The sequence below is a fragment of the Thunnus maccoyii genome, chromosome 13 (genome assembly GCF_910596095.1).
Source record: "Thunnus maccoyii chromosome 13, fThuMac1.1, whole genome shotgun sequence".
Classification (NCBI taxonomy): domain Eukaryota; kingdom Metazoa; phylum Chordata; class Actinopteri; order Scombriformes; family Scombridae; genus Thunnus; species Thunnus maccoyii.
This window is the reverse complement of record NC_056545.1, coordinates 16108940-16128703: the sequence shown is the minus strand read 5'-3', so window position 1 is coordinate 16128703 and position 19764 is coordinate 16108940. Positions and strand designations below refer to the sequence as shown.

Below are 19764 nucleotides of genomic sequence, written 5' to 3'. Positions count from 1 at the left end.
ATGAGTTCAAACTTAATAAAAGAGATTTCCGTACACTTAGATCTATGCAGTATTTCACTTTATTTTGAGCTTTCCAAAGCTCAGACTAAAGTGAAATACTGCATAGATCTAAGTGTACGGAAATCTCTTTTATCAAATCCGGGACTCATAAAGTAGGATGCAAGTGACTTTTCATGGATGCAAGATTATATTTTTTCCCTGTGAGAACACCAATCATCTCCAATCATCTTGTGCTTATAAAATTATTCAACTTCAAGCCTCATGAAGTCAACACAAGATTGCAGCATGTCATGTAGCTGCTTTTTCAGCATCATCAGTTTGAGCCATATGTTTAGCAGGCTGCTGAAAGAAAGCAAGTTTGATGTGAGGGGTTGTCAAAATGACTGATGATGTTCTCCTTTAAAATATCACTGTACTAAATGTATAATTTTCTAATACTTACATTTTGATAGAATTAGACATATAATATGTGTGTCAGTGTGTAATCATCATCATTACAAACACAAAATGTGGAATGGATAAATCATGAATGTTGGTGTTTCAGATAAGTCTGGATGCTGAATTTGAACTACAAGTGTAAATTATGAAGCAATAGACTCTCCCAGCTTCTACACTAAGATAAACAAGTCCAACACAGACTAAATAAAAAGCTTATTTCCTCGGGCCTTCAGGACAGTGAACTTGGTATCCTCTGCCTGGTCTAGCACATTTTCGTCTCTTTCCACCACCCTGCACATTTGCATATTTGCACTCAGAGTGTACGTTGTATAGTTTGCCTTACATTTTTAACACATGTATATTTTAACATTTTATGTGCTGAAAAATTGCACAGCCCACCTACACACCTGGTGGACCAATATTTACATAGTTTAATATGTATATTACAGACATATGTAACCCCCCCCCCCCCCCCCTTAGTCAGCCCTATGGGGTGAACAGCACACCACCTTTGACCCAAAGTAAAACTCTAACGCCTTTTAAAATAGCCAAACCAAGGGATTTATCAACATAAAGACATACAAAACAACCAAGATACTAAATAAACGCTACAAATGACAGCAAAACTAAATAAAATCCCAGGCTGAGGGGCAGCAAGACCAGTAGTCCACAATCCACAAGCCTCTCCCTGCAACGGGATCATGAGCATTTAACTACTGCCTTTCCTGGGCCAGGTGAGGATCTGGGTGGAGCAAGATACAGGAGAGGAAGGAGGACAAACAGCACAGGGAACACATACAGCCGTAACATTTTCTAATGACTATTTTAAACCTTATTCTAATAACATTATTAGGATATATATTTATTGCACACCAGAGTCTTTGTAGAGCAAGAGTATGCCAGCCTGCATTTGTTTGTGTAGGCCTATGTCACAAATAAAATATTTGAATCCTTGAAATAAAGCAGACCCTCAACAGACTGAACAAAACAAACTGCAAATGACTATTTGATATTTTATCATATAGAAATCAAACGGTACACCAGCTCTTTATGTCAGCAAAATTGTACATTTTATACATTAAATACGGAACTGTTGCCTTCCATGAAAATATAAAAATAACATTTTCCAGTTATGTAATATTGTCATAGCCATAGATGGTATATAAATATGAATCTCTGGTCAAGCTCCTGGAAGCTACGTCAGGCGAGTCAGATGTCCTTCAAAATACAGGGCATCAAATGAAAAACTTTTACAAATTCACAAAACATTTTTATTTACAATATAATCTCCCTTAAATGTATTCTTTATTTTCAACATTTTTTAATTCATTATATAATCTCCCTTGAATGTGTTATTTATTTTCACATTGGTATATTTAAAGTCATGTTCATCAACAATGGTTTTACTTTGAAAGGAATAAACGAACGTACTTTTCATTCATGCCGGATATTCTGCTAAGACCCGCCCTGCTCTACTCTGATTGGCTCTGATACTGAAATTCTTATCCTATCCCTAACTAATGTCATTCCTCATGCCTAAATCTAACCAATCTAACCAACGAAGGCAACGAGTACTAGCCAATGAGAGGCAGAGTAGGGCGGGTCTTCGCGGAATGCGGGTAGGAAAAAAAACTAAGGCAGGATAACCTCATGAGTTATGTTGCTGCTTCCTCATTTTACTGAATTTTCTGTATTTAAATAGCTCAGCAACCCTTTCTCGTTGTTCAAATACGCTGCGATATATTTTAACAGACCGGTGGTCATTCTTAAACATAACTATTCTCCGACTTCATATTGAATCTAAAGTTTTCGGCTAGCTTTTCGGCTAGCTAACGTTGGGCTAACCTCCTCTCCATGGCACCTCTTCGGGTCCTGTGCATCCATGGTTACCGTCAGAACAGCAGCTCGTTCCGGGAAAAGACGGGAGCTCTGCGAAAGCTATTAAAGAAACAAGTGGAGCTCGTCTACCTGAGCGCACCACACAGTGTACAACAAGTTAACAGTGAAGGTGGGTCATCCTCTACACCTGCATGCAACCAAAACACACGGAGGTGACAGTAACTAGTAGTTCGTTGACGTTTCAGATATTTAAAGTGTTGTGGTGGTCACAAACTTGCTTTCACGCGTGTGACTTAGACTTGAATTTTATTCTACAACGACCCCAAACAGTTGTATGGACATAGTTATACATAATGTAAAAGTGTAAAATGAAGAAATGAAAGTAAATAGTTAAATAAACAAACGAGCAAACGCGGATGTCAACTTTCGATTCGAGGGGTTGAGGGGAAAGTTAAGGGAAACAGAAATAATGGTATTTAGAGGCTGAGTTCCCGTTTTTTCAGCATTTACACTGGTGAAAAAGTGCTAGACATCAATGCAAAAGCCTTCACCCTGTTTAAACCCACTTTCAGACTTGTGAAACCTTTATTTTGCCAATGAAAACACACACAAAAAGGGCGATTTCACTTCTCCATCCAGACCACATCAGACCAGATCTAGATCAAAAACCACTAATGAGTCTCCTTGGTAATCTAGTCCAGATTATACAGGTCTAAATATAGCGGTTTTTGATACAGACCTGGTCTAATGTGGTCTGGATGGGGGGAAAAAGACGTGAAATCCCCCTGTTTTCATCAAAAAAATCACTGGCATTGCCCTTTTTTCAGCTTTCTGAAATAGAGTAAAGGTTTCACAAATCTGAAACCGTGTTTTAATGAGTCTCTGGAGTCTCATTGGTAATCTAGTCCAGATTTGACAAGTCTAAGTATAGTGGTTTTTGATATAGACCTTGTTTAATGTGGTCTGGATTGGAAAAAAGACGTGAAATCCCCCTGTTTTCAGTTTTCACAAATAGAGTAAAGGTTTCACAAATCTCAACTGTGTTTTAATGAGCCTCTGGAGTCTCCTTAGTAATCTAGTCCAGATTTGACAGGTCTAAGTATAGTGGTTTTTGATCAAGACCTGGTCTGATGTGGTGTGGAAGGGAAAAAAGCCATAAAATCACCCTTCTTTATGTTTTCAAAATAAAGATTTCACAAATCTGAAAGTGGGTTTAAACAGTGTTAAGGTTTCTGCTACGATGTCTAACACTTTTTCACAAGTGTAAGTGCAGAAAAAAATGGAAAATCAGCCACTAAATATCATTATTTATGTTTCCCTTAACTTTCCCCTCAACCCCAAATTGGATGCTAACTTCAGCATTGTGCAAATAATCAATCATGAGCTATGATTGCTTAAACAAATTTTGCAAATTGGTATTTAACATTTTTTAAAATATGACAGCACTTTTGTAACTCGATGGAACCTTTTAATTATCCTTTCATAAAAAACTAGGACAAATCAATATGATATTCATCACCTGTTACACACTATGACATGATGTGGAAAAATAATCATGCAATTCAGTTTTTTTTAAATTGGCTAATTATGACTACCACGGCTATCATCATGTGTCTCGTCATGAAGCACATTAAAGGGGAGGCACATTAAAGGGGAGGCACAACAGAGGAAAGTGGCTATTTTGCTTGATTCGCTCTGTTTCAAGATATAATGTAATATAGAGCTGCAACGATTATTCAATTAATTAGTTGGTTGCCAAAACTTCCACCATTTTTTTGACTTTTTACAGACCAAACAACTAATTGACTAATTAAGAAAATAACTGACAGATAAATTGATGAAAATAATCGTTAGTTGCAGCCCTAATGTAATATAATCTAGTATAATATAATTTTGTGTATATTTTAATACCTGAAAGAGATCAAGAGTTAGTAAGAGCTACAGGCTGTAATTTATAGTAACAGCTATAAAAAGATACATTTCCATCTTACCTGAAATTGTCTATGATCTAAAAATAACTTTCTGCTTGTATGCAAACAGGAAACTTCACTCATGCAGATTTAAATGAAAACAAAAATACAAAACATTAAGGAAATCTGTTGTCACTTTGAAATAACAAAAGCAAAGTTGTAATACAATAAATGTTCATGTAAAGATTAATTTTCAGAAGATTCAGATTTCAGAAGAAACCTCTGGTCCACTCATCTGCGGTGCCTCCTTTTGAAATCTTAATAGTTTAAGACATCAAGATAACAGCGTTCTTCTTCTGTCCTTTCACAAGCTCCAGACAAGGAGAATGGTTCAGGCCCTGGACCCGGAGGCGATGAGGACCCCAGGGGTTGGTGGTTTTCTGACACCCAGGCTCGGAGTTTCAGTGCTCAGCAGCAGTGTGAAGAAAGCCTGGGGCTCGACGAGAGTGTGACAGTTGTGAGAGAAGCTGTGAAAACTCAAGGTCCGTTCGACGGCATCCTTGGCTTTAGTCAGGGAGCTGCTTTTGTGGCCATGCTGTGCTCTCTACAAGAACAAAAACTGGAGCCAGAGTTCTGCTTCCGCTTTGCCATCCTTGTCGCTGGTTTCCGTAGCGCATGTAGGGAACACCAAAAATTTTACAGCGCTCCCATCCAGTTCCCTTCCCTGCATGTGTTTGGACTGGAGGATCGTGTCATCCCTGACAACATGAGCCGGGAGCTCCTCCCCTCCTTCCAAGACCCTCAGGTCCTGACGCATCCTGGTGGCCATTTTGTTCCTGCCGCATCTGCCCACAGACAAACTTACCAGGACTTTCTCAAGAGGTTCCAGTGAGAAAAGAAAGTCACAGAAATTCTGAATAAGTGAAGAGCTACAGTCCGTGAAAAAGACTCCAGCACTTAAATGAGGACGAGGAATGTTAGTTATATAATGTTCACAAGAAGAACATAATTTATTCCAGAGGCACGTGAGGTAAAAATGTCAAGTTCAGGGTCATGACCTTTGTGCTCTGTGTTTTTTTTTTTCCCTGTCATCTGATCCATCCAAAACAATACGATGCCTGCTGTTCTTCTCAGGGAGGATCTTGTCTTGTAACAGATAATAAATAAGATAAGAACTGTTTACTTGACATATTCTGGCTCGGTTTCTTTTTTGTAAGCTTTCTCTTATCTTTTATTGAGCCCTTATTGACTTACTACTAAACATGAAGATGAGATCATGACTTTTCTTTGCACGTCACAAACAACCCTTTCAAATATTTTGGAATATATGAGACATATTTTAATTTGTCACAGCAGCAAAAACACCGGTGTAACTAATGACATTCACGGTGGTTTGTTGTTAATTACACTGATGCTTTCCTTACTGTCAACATGCTGTGAAAAGGAGCAATTAAAACCAAATGTTTTAGCACTTGCATCTTGTCCCACAGGGACATATTAAAAAAATAACTGATTGTATCATAAAGCTCTCATCTCTCAACTGGTCGATAAATTTTTCTAAATGTGTTGAAATGAGAATAAGGTTGAGATAATGAGATAAAGGCCTCAGTATGCTTCACATGCTTGTACACAAGAAAAATGATGTAAATAGTGAAGAGTGAAAAAAAAAGAAGAGCTTTGAAGTTCAAACCCTGCTTTAATTTCACACTTCTGCACACCTGGCCAGTTGCCACGGAAAGATCGTCTGTGACGGAAAGATTGAAATTTGTTGGCGCAGCGCCCCCAGTTCTACCATCACAAAGTGACGCTGTTACACCATCTGACAGGCACTTTGCTTGAAGTGCACTGAGGCCTTTAGACAGATGGAAACAGTCAGGATTTTTTTCCTTTTTCTTGGGAGCTAGATAAATATCAGGAAATAATATAATTTAAAAATAAATGACTCATTTTACAGGAATAAATGTAAATGTGTTTTCCATTTTTTTCCCTGCAATAATCTCAATAGCGAAAGCTAGACAGTGTGTTTTCCATTAAAAAAAAATCCCTAAACCAAGGACTGACATTTTTATTTTCTGGGAACACTCCACCATGATTGTGGAAAGTTATGACAAGAATTTTACATCACAATGGAAACCGTGATACAATACGTTTTCGTAATATTTTGAATATTTTGCATTAGTTTTGTAGCATTTTGACAGCTGTGTAAGAGTAGGGCCCCCCTCGCCCCCCCATCGTAGCGAATCATTTTTAAGAAAAAAAGTGTTTATACAAATGCTGATACATGAGGAGGAACAAATTAGATGTAAACATAATAAAAGTTCTAACAATTGTTGGAGTCATCTTGATGTGGTTACTGAGTCATTTTCACCCACATTGGATTGACATTACAGTGGATGTGAGTATGAGCAGTAAATGAAGAGTTGGTTGTTCATCCAGAGGTGATATATCTCAACAATGGGATTGGGGATTTTAGGGTTTAGGGATGCATGAAGGTGTTTCCTCATATGCAGGTTATATAGACAGGTTTATGTGCACATTCAAATGCACGGGGTTCAAGGACATGTTGTTCTTTCATAGCTGAAGCATGTGCATGTTAGGCTGCACTCATTCGATTGTTTCCAGATGTGTGCTCTCTCCTCTCTACTTCTCTCTTTCCTTCCCTTTTGCTTTCATCTCCCACCGGCCTCTCAAACTCTCTTCGACATCCTCCTCCCTTCCACATCATGTGTGTCATCAGCTTTGGCCACTAACATACCCTCTCACGTATCTGCTACGTTTGAAACATTGACAAAAATAGTTGTGCGCAGACGAGAATGATACAAATTGATGTGAATATCTCAAAATCCACCCTTGATCCAAAAACTACAGGCAACTGCGCGCTGTTGTTGGAGGTTATTTGCTTTGCTGAAATATAATATTGTACCAAGAAAACTGCTTATATTAAGTATCAACTTCCTCTCTTTGTAAACACACACTCCTAATCAGTCTGTTGTTTGTTACATATCACCTGTTTCTACATCCAATGAGCTGCCACTGATGCTCACACACAGACATCACCAGTGGTGGAAAGAAACTAAGTACATTTACTCAAATTCTTTACTTAAGTGCAATTTTGAGGTACTTGTACTTTACTTTATTTCCATTTGATGCTACTTTATATTTCCACTCTACTACATCTCAGAGGGAAATATTGTACTTTCTACTCCACTGCATTTATTTGACAGCTTTAGTAACTTTTCAGATGAAGATTTGACACAATGGATAATATGACAAGCTTTTAAACATTGTTAAAGATGAAACGAGTGGTTTCCAACCTTTTTGGCTTTTGACATCTTACAAAAAGCAGTGTGTAGTCGGGGTCAAATTTCAGATGTCTATGAGTTGTTAACAGCTCCACCAAATAATGATTTTTCCCTCTAAACTTCTCACATGTTTTCATTTCAATAAATGTTAAAATGATCCAGTATTTCACCAAAAATCAAAGATTAGAGAAAAGTCCAAAAACTGAAAACAGATTTGTGTATCAGAACTTTGTTTTTCCTTCTTTCCTCTCCCATTAATCATCTCACGACCCCTCAGATTTATCTGATGACCTTTGGAGGGGCTCGACCCCTAGGATGGGAACCACTGGACTGAACCGGTTAACTGTATATAAAGTAGTTCAAACTAGCTCCACCTCCAGCAGCTACAACAGTAACATGCTGCTTACACACACCGATGTTTCAGTGTTAATAATCTAATGATGTCATATATAATAATGTATCAGTCAGAGGAACCAAACCACTACTTTTACTGCAATACTTGAAGTACATTTTGCTGCTAATACTTATGTACTTTTACTTGAGTAGGATTTTTCGTGCAGGACTTTTACTTGTAATGGAGTACTTTTACTTTGCTCTATTGGTACTTTTACTTAAGTAAAGCATCTGAATACTTCTTCCACTGCTGGACATCATAGCTATGTGGTCTCGTTTCACCAGCATAGCCTTCTCTCCTGTGCTCCCCTGTGGCCCTTGTGTCCCTCCAAGACCTCACTGCAGACTCTCACACACTCATACACATGGTTTTGATAACAAGTGGAGACGAACGGAGAGAGTGAGCGAGCGAGCGAGGGAAACAGTAAAAGAAAAACACACAGGGTCACTCTTGCCAGTAAGTTTTACAACAGAGCCGTGACTCTCTTCTCAGGAATCCGTTCCCCCTGTTGCACAACAACCGGGAAATAATGGAATGAGAGACAGAGACAGATGAGGGTGGAGTTTCCCTCCCTCTCCCTCTCTCTCTCTCCCTCTCTCTCTCTCTCTCTCTCTCTTTTTCTCCCCTTCTCCCTCTCCCACTCTGCCTCTCTCTCTCTGGCTGTTGCGGTTAAAAAGGGAGAGTGAGGGCATATTCAAGTTTTCGAAGGATCACTTTTTCCCTCTTCCCCCAGTGGAGTACAGGGGATGGAGCAGGGGGCAGAGGGGTGTGTCAGAGCACAGATGGACTCTATTTTGATTATGGAGCGTTTGTTGTTATGGGAGACGGAAGGAGGGGAGGGGCCACGTGGTGCGTGTGTGTATAAAAGACTTGCACTTAAACTCCAAAGAGCCTGGTCATCCCATGGCCCAGGCTCGTCCACACATGGACAAAGTTGACCAACTCTGCCTTGTTGCAACAGTTTTCATTACTGACAGCTCTCACTGGAGTAATCTGTGATTACAAGATATTCAGCAGAGGATTTGAGATTTTATCACCTGACCTACAACTTTTGGAATTCAAGTTTTTCTTGCAACTATTAACCATTTTTTTAAAATTTTTTTGTCATCATGCAAATCTGTGATGATTTGATCATCACAAAGAGAAGATGTTGAAGACTGGAGCTGGAGCTTTTCACACCTCTGTGGAAAGATGGACATCGCTGCATTATGAATCAAAAAGTCTGACGCAGCTCCACAAAGATTTTTTTTTAAATAGCTGTGTGGGTTTAAGTCTGTCTGCATGTGTTTATTTGTCTGATTGCACTGTTAAATTGTTTAGATGGGTGTGATGTAACGTCATGATGGATGTCTTCCAGAGGTATGGCCTGCGTCCAGCATCACATGGGATTTAGCCATGCCTCTCCGCTTCCTGTGTGTGTTTTTGTGTGTATGCGTGGGTTGGTGCGTTCGTCTGTGGCTAGGTGTGCATGTGCGCCTGCATGGTTTGCATAGGTAAAAGAAAGTAACCTCATCACGTGAGAGCTGGTAGGAGATGCAGTGTGGTTGGCGTGAGTGATGTGTGAAAGAGGGAAACAGAGGGAGTATATTTAGAGTTGTCAGATGAATCGCTATTTAAAGAACAGAAAAAGGGAAGGAAAGTCAGTTGATGTCAGCTAATGACATGAATTTACACGGCGAAGAAATCAATTCTGTCTTTGTTGCAGTATTAGTGTGATATTTAGGCCCCAACAAGAGGCAGTGGATGTTTATGTGTATGCGTGTGTGTGTGTGTGGGTGTGTATCTGCATATTTTGTTCCTACATATGGGTGTGATTTGGTCATCTCTCATCGCATGCTTGCACACTCATACACTTCTTGTTTTCTTCAACTTTGTGGTTTTCTTGTTTGTCTGGACAAGTGGACTTTGGCTGGAGCCAGAACATGTCTGCGGTTGTTGTTGTTGTTGTGTAGCATTCTCTCCAACCGTCCTCTTTCACTGATTTTGGACACACACACACACGTATTGTCATCTGCTTATTTAATGGCTGGATGGTCTTGTCACATGTAAACAGACAATCACAGATTTGCACTCCTGCAACATCCTGTCTCTGACTGATATGTCAACCCGCTGGTCTATCTGGTTAAAACCGTCACTAAAATACCACATGTAAAAGTAGCTATTTGGATGGTGCGTTAAGAGGTTGTGGTAGTGTCGATTCCTGACTGAGGAGGTTCAGGGGTGAACTGAGGACACAGCCATTTGAAGTTAGGGCAGCGGCCATTTGATGCATGATGTCATCTGTAGCCTTTTGTCTGCTTGTGCGCTTTACTGGACTGTTTTAGAGGCCGTGGCTGGGCCCTGGCAAGGAGAGCTGTGGTTTGGCTGTCCTTATAGGTACCTAACTGACACTACTGGGGTAAATATTAGTCATCGTGACTGCGAGGCAGGACTGTGGTAGAGTCTGGAAGACAGACAGCAGAAAGAGAGAGAGAGGCATGCCTTGGCACCCATATCCAAACAATTTGAACATTGTTGCGCAATCTTGTTCAGTTTAAGACAATTATTAAGAGGTTTGGAGAGTGAAAAAATGACATTACATTCATTCCATCAGGAGGTATCTCAGCCTTTGATGATATTTGTGGAGGAAACCTATGCTGGCTAAAGAGAGTGAGATCATTTTTTGGAGCATTTAACATTAAACAAACGATAACAGTCAAATAGTTAATGATGCAGTGACCATGAGAAAACTCACTGATGGGTATTCAGTTAGACCAGATTTTTTTGCCATGCATTGGCACCTCACATGGTGGAGACAGGTGAGACTGATGTACCAATATTTATTTGATATTAAAGGGTTCAGTATTTATGATCATTATTATATAAATTAATTTGGAACAACTTTCATGCTAGAGTACAAAATTAAACAACTTTCAAATTGACCTGACAACTTGAGAACATGATAACGTTTGGGTTCAGAAATCCAAGGTGATGATCCCTTTGTGGTTTGACTTGATGTAATACCTGTATGCGCATGTATGTGTGTGTGTGTGTGTGTGTGTGTGTGTGTGTGTGTGTTCATGTGATAGCTTTTCTTCTCAGCCCTGAACAGTAAGAGTTTATGTGCTGTTGTTAATCTGTCAGCACATGAGCTTTTACGGTGCAGGGAGGCGGAGGATAAACAACTGACCATCCAACTTAAAGTTCTTTTCTTTTCTTCTCTTCAGTCAGCCATTTAAAAAGATCATGAAGACAAAGACAATGAATTTGATGTCCAGAGACGCAGTGAAGAGTAAAATCATTTTCTCTCATAAAAGTATAGATAAACCTTCAGGTTCTATGTGTTGTGATACGCAGTCACAAACTGTAATGTACCACTTTAGCAATGTAATTGTGTATATCTTTTCATTTGTGTTTTTTAGTGATCTTATTGAGTGGAGTAGCTTTAGTGTATTATATAGATTTTTTATGTTGAGAATGAAATATTTTTCTGTTTATAATGACTTTGTGCGTGCTTCGCTACACTAATACTGACAACATGCACCCTCAATTACACAGTTGTCTGCATTTTTTTCAGCAAGTTTTAACTAACTTTGACAAACTAAAACTTTTTGGTCTTAAGTCTAAGATATCTGAGAGTTTTGACATCTGACAAACATAATTTCAATCAAGGAATCTGCTTTTCTGTGATGCCAGAAGCTGGTGCCAGTCAAATAACATTTGTCTTGTTTTTATCCAACTTTTCTACTCAGACCTATGATAACAGACCAGCATCTGTCACATCAGACATTACAAACCGATGAAAACAACCGCTCAGTGGAACAGTGAACAGCAGCTACATCCACAAAACACTGACAAATGCTTTTTAATCTTTATTTCATTCTATTAAATCAGACACATGGTGTGCTCCAAAACATTTCAGCATGGAAAAAGTTATATTTCATGTTATTCTCTGTAACATGCAGATGACACAGACATACTGTATCCTGACCTGTAGAGGGCAGAATAACTCTAGATATTATAGAGCAGTGCTTGAGGAGCACTTGAGGCCCAAGGTCTAGTCAACTCTGTGTGTATGTGTGCTTGTTGTGAGCATACTGCATAAGTGTGTCTGCATACATGTGGGTCAGCCCACCTGTGTAGGACCCAGCGTGTGATTTGTGTCTGCCTGCCGGTTACAGAGCTGCCTACTGGGAATTCCTGGCTGCGCTGCTTTGAAGTGAGGTTGCTCTTGTCTGATAAACAGAGAGCAGAACAGGTGCTGGAGCTGGCTGACTCATCTGTTCAGCATGTGTTCTTTGCATTCATCACTGTACTCAAACTGTAAAGAAACACATTATACCTAATAAAGTAAAAGTGGAAATCTGCATGTCTCCATATGTGTCATTACATACTTCATTGTTAAACTTTGTTTGGTGTATCGGACAAATTGCCTTGTGTAATATTGTGATATTATATAGAATTGCAATAATAAGTAAATGATACACTATATTTCCAAAATTACATTCATTTTACATATATTTACAGCTGTGAAGAAGTCATACTGACAAATCTGCTACTCCAGAAATGAGAAGAGAATTCCAACAGATGAATCAAATGCAAACTTAAATTATTTGCTACAACTTAACTTTTTTCTTCCCTTTTTGTCTCCTGATGACATCTGCCCCTAACGACCATGGCTGTAGACTGTTACCATGGTGCTGTTGCTAGAGTAACAATCTAAAGCCACGGTCGCCATGGAGACAGCAGGGTGGAGGAGGAGCTGGAGTCGGCATGGTAACTGGAAACTGCAAGGTCTCATTGGTTTGAGCGTAGATATTACGCAGTTACACAGTGTAGGACTCCCCCAATGCAAGCCCACACAGGTTTCCTTTTGAGCAGCAGGAAAGAGACAGACCGAGAGGGATGGAAAGAGAGAATTCTCTGACTTGTATAATCACTTTCAGCTATGAAGTCAATCATTTTAAAAGTATTGAACAGCCAAAGGTTGACATCACTACAACATTGCCACTGCATGTCCATGTTGTCTTCAGCCAGATGTTTGGTGCATTGCCAGGCTTCAGTAGCCATGACTGTAGACTGTTACTGTACTGTGATACTGTATAAGCAGTAAGCAGTCTAAAGCCAAGGTGCTGATGCTCTGGCCAAGGTAGGTGGATGGGGAAGAGATGACAAGAAGGACAAACACTCCCCTTGTGGAAACCTGCATGAGCAAAAAGAGGAGAGGAGAGGTGTAACGTTACTGGAATCAAACCTGACACAATTCCCAAGAGGTGGATGCTGATCAATACAGTCCTTGTTGACCAGGAGGGATCCCAGTGACCTGAATAACTGTGATCACGGGAGGACTACACTGACTACAAGATGCTGAAATTCCTGACTACTTTGAAGCATCAATTAGGGCTTTGAGTGTAGTTGTAACACCATGTCTGCATCATTATTTGTGACTTTTGCAACTGATAACAATAAATAACACATTGCTCATTAGGTCATGTAGGTCTTAGATGTGAAGCTGAGATTATTCAAAATTATCTCTTACTGCTTTGCTCTAAACTGGGGTAAAATGCAAATCAAATACATAAAGGTGGAGGGTTTTTTGTTAACCTCTCAAATATTACAAAGTATTCAGTTGTCAGTGCTGTGCTATTTTGAAGCTATAATATTCTACTCAGGGGACTCAGACTTGGGAATGTAATTATGTTGCTGGTAGGACAAAAAAAGCAGGACTGTGGTAATGACCAGGACTGAGAAACAGTATATTAATAACACAAGGGTGTCAACAACTGCAAAATATCTCTTTTTGCAGATGACACTCTTATTTACACTGATGTGGACATGTTTGACTATCTGTTCAAAAATACTATAATTTGTTTTAAAGAAAGAAGAAACATTGATTGATGTAGTGTCCCACAGAGACCGGATTAGTTTTTTGTTATGATTGGTTATGATTAGTTATGAAATGGCTAACTGATTTACTCCACTTTGACTTTTGGTTTGAAGTTTTGTTTTTTTGTTTTTTTTTTTACTGTTAATTGATAAACAAAACACACCTGAATGGTTAAATTGAACCCGTTAAAGCAATCAATTAATCAACCAATCAGTCAATCAATTCACTTTCAAAACATTCTACTGATTAGCCAATCAGTCACTCAGTCAATCAAAGTAAAACCTGTAAGCTGTCCAAAATTGTAATAAAACTAATAAAATATCTACAATGATTCTGAATCATGCAGCTCATATTTTGTCCTATGAACTAGTTCAAATTAATGCAAATTTATTTAAAACAAAAACAGTTGGCAAGACTGACACTGGGCATCATGCACCCACTGTTTTTCCTTCGTGTCTGACCTAGTTAGTGTTTATGTGAGTGCACATGTGTGAGAGATAGAGTGAGTGAGGCAGAGGGAGAACAAGAGAGGGGAGAGGGATCTTGTAAACTGTGTTTGACTGTTTTGATCTAATAAAACATTTCAGAGGGTCAGTATCCTGTCCCAGAGGAGAATACTTATCACATCCGTCTTAGGAATGGCCCACAGTAGTGTACACTATTGTCTTTTTTTATTAAGGCCTTCTATCTGGTTTGGGATATATTGAATGTTTGGGTGATTATTGCATTGGTTATCATATCTTATTGCTGATTACACTGACCATGAACTTACTAATTTAATAAAACTTGAAAATTTAAAATAACTTTCTCTCTAATATTCCTAGAAAGCACCCTCAACACTCTTACGATGCTGTGGCAGTGAAGTTTGCAGCCCTTTATCTCGGAGATGTACCTGATTATGAGACTTATCTCTAGGCCTACTTAGTAGTCCACTGGGGACAGATCAAGGCTTGTAATCATAGTGCAGTATACTAAAGAAAACACTGGTCAAACAGACAAGTCCTCTATGAAGATTATATATGGACAGCATTTTATATAAAGACATCAATGACAACAAGGAAAACAGCAAATCAGATATGTCTAGCAAGAGAAATTATAATAGAAAGCCATTAGTTTTCACTTTTTTTGAAGGATATTTCCTTTACAATGCCCATGACTTAATTTTCTTCCCTGTCACTTCACATACTTTTTTTGTGATAAGCAAATATCTTGTTTAAGTGTTTCTTTTCTTTTGTTTGCATATAAAGCAAAACGTGTCTTGTTAATGAGGATGTCTCTGCAACAGGTTTCCTATTTATCTCTGTTTCAGCACTAAGGCGTCGGGACAGCGACACAGCTGCGCTCTGGCTCGGCGCTGTCCGCGGTGCTGAACGGGACAACAGTCGAGACGCTGACAGGAAAAATCTCACTTTTTATAGCACATTTCAAAGAGCAAAACGCCCCAAATCTTAAAGTGCACAAAGAGTTGTAAAGTACTACGGTGTGTTCAATCTCACCACGATGTATTAGATCTATAAAATGTAATTGTGCCTGTTGTGCCGCCCTAGTTTCTACAACTTAACCATGTCTAGAGCGGGCTCTGCAGTCTCTGCTCTCATTATGGAATAGATGTCGGTCGGATGACGAGTACAGTCACGCATCTCAGTGCTCAACGAGTCACATGCCCGAGGGTACGGGCATGTGACGTCACGAATCGAGCAAACCAATAAGCGCAGGTCCCATTCTGCCGCCTGGCTTATCAGAGCGCAGTGGGCAGTGGCTTGGTCCGGCTCGGTTTCCATGGCGCCGGGGAGAAACCGCTTCGACCGTGTGGGTTGACTTGACGAGCATGCGGATCCTCCAGTGAAATACGCACGGAATCACAAAAAAGTGTCCCCTGAAATTGAACCTGGACTTTGGTGGATCTTCACTCTTGTCTTATACGACACCCCTGGCAACACCTTTAAGTTCCCTGCTCTTCGAGATTAAAGTATTAGGCTGGCAGAACATGTACAATGTTGTTTAAATTCTGATAGTTAAGGTATCAAACACAATATTCTTTCGTAACAGGAGTTGAATCTATTCTCATCACTACATCAACTATTATAATATTACAATATATCAAATGACTTTGCTTTACTGACACATAATTACATTCAAAGTCGTGCACAGAGGCAACAATAACGAGTTGTGAATGAACAAGGGGGTTTCATTGACTCGCTCCACCCACTCCTCCCTCGTGTTGTCCGTGCACGAGCATCTCACATTGCGCATTCACACCCCCGCACACTAGAGGATCACACTGCAGTGTGCGCGTTCGGGCGTGCATGCGCGCGATGCCTTTAAAAGGGTTATAGTAGGTGACTGCGTATCATCTGCAAAGTGCGCAAGAATGACGCAGGGCTGACTTCACTGGCCGACGACGTCACAGAACTAACTGAAAAAAAAGTTAAAGGAAACGACGACCGGAAGTGCATGAAGGGGAGGGAGAGTGAGGGGGGAGGGGGCGGGGGGGGGGGGAGTGTGCCGCTACACCGGAAGAAAGTGATGGCTATAATGTCATCACAATCGCCGGAAACCTCCCGGTGCCACGCGCTCCCGAGAATGTAGAGGGGCTGGTGAGGAACACTCCCCACACCTTCACACTCCCCTCACTCCCCCGCACGCATACGACCATACTGAAGCCTACACACACACACACACACACACACACACACACACACACACACACACACACAGAGGGGAGTGCGCGCGCCTCTCTGCCCGTGTACGTGTCAGTGTACATTTCACAGTGACATTTGCACATCTCAGGTGGACACCACCGGACAGCCGACAGAGGATCCAACGCTGTCTGATGGGCAACCAAAACAGTGTCTACCTGCTTGATTCTGAACCAATCACAACCTGCATGACAGGTGAACATTAATAACCAACATATACGGTGGAATATATTTGTATAAATATATATTTGCGTAATTGGAACAGAGTGAGCCAGACTATGATAGAAAAGACACATTTCTAAGGCGATTCTTCTCCACAGGTTATATATTCTAAGATATGTTGTTTTTTTTTTTATCAGGCTGCAGGCTGAATGCTGCCCACATGGGAGAGAAAATGAGTCACACTGCAGCAACTTCTAACCGGAGAGTGAAGATGAGAATAGTGTCAGTTAAAGCAGACAACAGGGCTTCTTGAGGGGATGGCCCGTCCACTACATTTTCTCTCTAGGTTGCACCTAACCCATGTCAGAGGTGACTATTTCATAAATATTGTTCCCCCAGAATTTGGATAAACCAACACAAAATCTAGTATGTAGAAACAGGAATTTAACTTACCTCAGTTAAAGTTCCCTGTGTGGCCGTGGTTGAGGCTCCTTGCTGTAGAAATATGTCTGTCCTATCTCTAAACTCGCAGTCTTCATCAACATGGAAACTGTCAAATCTGTGCCATGCTGTCTTCGCACAGACGCCGCTGCTGTCCCTCTTCTCCAAAGTCGCTTCCCATACAGACCGGGCTCTCCCATCAACCGTAGGCTTTTTATAGAGATCCCGTAGTAACTAGTAGAGGGAACGGAGGAGGGAGGAGGACAGGGAAGGAGGGGGGGCTAAGTGGGGGGTGGGGGGGGTGGATGGTGGTGGGGGGAGCTCATTCAAAGATTCACCTACACATGTACGTGCGTATCCCACGTCATTGAACGGAGTGCAGCTATTTATAAAGGGGAGGAAAAATAACCTGAATCACTGTGCATTTGTTTAAAAAGGAGGATGGAAATAGCATGTTTGTTGTGTATGCGCCCTTTACGCCGAGATAATGACAAATATTAAAAACTCTGGCGAGAACATTCCTGTAATGTAGAGACATTTAGACTCTCCGAGGTACTCATTAGTGAGTTAAATCGTATTTCTGTCTCCCAATATTCCCAAAACAGTCTATTTATTACATCACTATATGTTGTTAAAATTTCGCAAGGGGTTCATTTCAGGTATTCATTGGGGGATTTTTGGCCAATAATACTCGCTATACATGCTGTGATAGCTTTTGTCTGGGGATGTAGTTGTTGCTGCGGTGACAGTATTGTGTTCAGTTCAAGTGGATAACAAATATCAGAATGTTCTGTGTGTTTGAAATCAATCAGATCAATCCGTTTTCTCTCTCTATCCAGCCTAGTTATTGGAGGACATGAGACTAAAATAAATGACAACAACCATTTAAACACACTTGGTCCAGTATGTCAAAAAAAGTGTTTACTAAGTGTGATGAGAAAATCGTGATGTGTCGACTAGACCACGAATCACTGCAGCTGCCTGCTTAGAATGACTGAAAATGTTTGGCGCAGCGCACTGACTTTTTTCATGTTGATGTAATTTCAGAATTTAAAGATTTTCTAAATATACAGATTCCACATATGTCTAGAAACCTCATGAGAGGTGTGACAGCAGTCGTGCGTAAATCCATCCCGACACTGTTGTACCTTTAGGGAGATTTGGGGGAGACCCTCGTGCGTAAAGAAGTGTGTCAGACATACGTAGGTGTGTGTAGTGGAGAGATTCCTGTTAATTAGACGGGGCTAAAATGCCTGTTTGTTTTTTTTAAAGATATAATAGATCGCTGGAGTTGAGGAAGTACAGTCACGCCACACTAGAGTGAAAGTTGAGTGAAAGAGAAATCTCACCAAACACTGGAGGACAGGCCAGGTGTTGATTAATGTCTATTTCCTGCACAACCCACCTCCACCTCCACCTCCACCTCCGCTTCCTGGATGAATTGAAGATGGTTTCCTTACTCCTAACTGTGGATTTTAAAAGAAAGGATTTTAAAAGAAAGTCTCAAAATAATTAAAACTCTCAATTTAAAGTTAAGTCCAAATCATATCAATGTTATTTTTAACAGTTGCTACTGTAATTTGGTGGGAAACAACTGCCTTTCTGTCATTACTTTCCTTTGATGTTACTGTGTGGCCAAATGTCACAGAGGAATCTACAGGCCTACAGCAACAAATGTAAAATATGATTTATTCATAATATTGTTCCAGTGTGTGTTTAATCTTCTTTCACGCTGAAGTGTAATTTGAAACATTTTAAAATTAATGCCCTCTTCATTACACTTATCTAATGTAATTCATTTTGAGTTGTAAACACAAACCAGAACTCTTAAAGGAAAGATGCGCCCTAAAATCCAATCAGCATAGTCTCAGTTTGTGAATTTGAATGAACTTCTGATAGTGTGTGTCCTCTGTAAAGATGACATGCTGGTTGAGCTTGCTCTCTTCCTCCTCCTCCTCCTCCATCACCATCACCCTGTCTTCTTCACCTTTTCATTTAATATAACAAGGTTATTAAGGTCACTCTCAATGTCCTTTAACCTTTACCTGTGGAGAGACTGAAAGGAGAACATATATGTGCTAAAATATTCTGCACTCAAGGTTCCCTTACTTTGCTTTTTCCAAGCGGCGCTTTGATTCTTTGCACATATTGATGTTTGAAGAATGATGAAATAGGAATACTGTAGATGTACTGACTGTTGCCCACTCCAACCTAACTTTAAAATATACATTCATATCCCACTAGAGGCAGCCTACTGGGATGTTTGCTTATCACTTAACAGAAAGAAAAACCCATCCTTGCAGCACGGTAAGAAATCAGGACAACAATACACCCACAGAAGCAAGTACAACGTTCAATTTTATTCACTGTCTCATTACATTTTGGCCTGGACTTTTGCTCTTTTCTTCTTCTCCTTTTAGGGTAAAGTTGCCTCAGAAATGATCGCAGAAGAGCAGGAGGAGGAGTGTGAATTTCAGCCTTGGGCCTCAAAACTGTAGAATCTCCACTGACTGCAACCAAACAGCAATATAAATGTGCTGACGTCTGATGGCTCTCTATGTGAGTCTGTGCGCGTGTGGTTAAGCGCTGTGCAAGTGTGTGTACACAAGCATACACAATCCAATTTCTTCACACACCCAACATGAATATGTAAGCGGGGGGGAGATGAATGATTGAAATAGTGTGAATGAAATAGCTTCTCGCTTACTCCCTC

At 40.2% G+C, this 19764-nt stretch overlaps 1 protein-coding gene across 1 annotated transcript; it reads left to right on the top strand.

The window, feature by feature from the left end:
- The first annotated feature begins 2038 nt into the window (after positions 1-2038).
- Positions 2039-5374, top strand: ovca2 (OVCA2 serine hydrolase domain containing). The gene is made up of 2 exons (XM_042431235.1): positions 2039-2446; positions 4559-5374. Exons 1-2 carry the CDS (start codon positions 2293-2295, stop codon positions 5077-5079), a joined length of 675 nt encoding a protein of 224 aa, XP_042287169.1. The 5' UTR covers positions 2039-2292; the 3' UTR covers positions 5080-5374.
- Positions 5375-19764: the final 14390 nt, after the last annotated feature.

Excerpts from the sequence above, each read along its gene's own strand:
- ovca2 (XM_042431235.1), top strand. The coding sequence starts at position 2,293 with ATGGCACCTCTTCGGGTCCTGTGCATCCATGGTTACCGTCAGAACAGC. Across the intron at positions 2,447-4,558 it reads ACAACAAGTTAACAGTGAAG|CTCCAGACAAGGAGAATGGT; the intron begins GTGGGTCATCCT and ends TCCTTTCACAAG.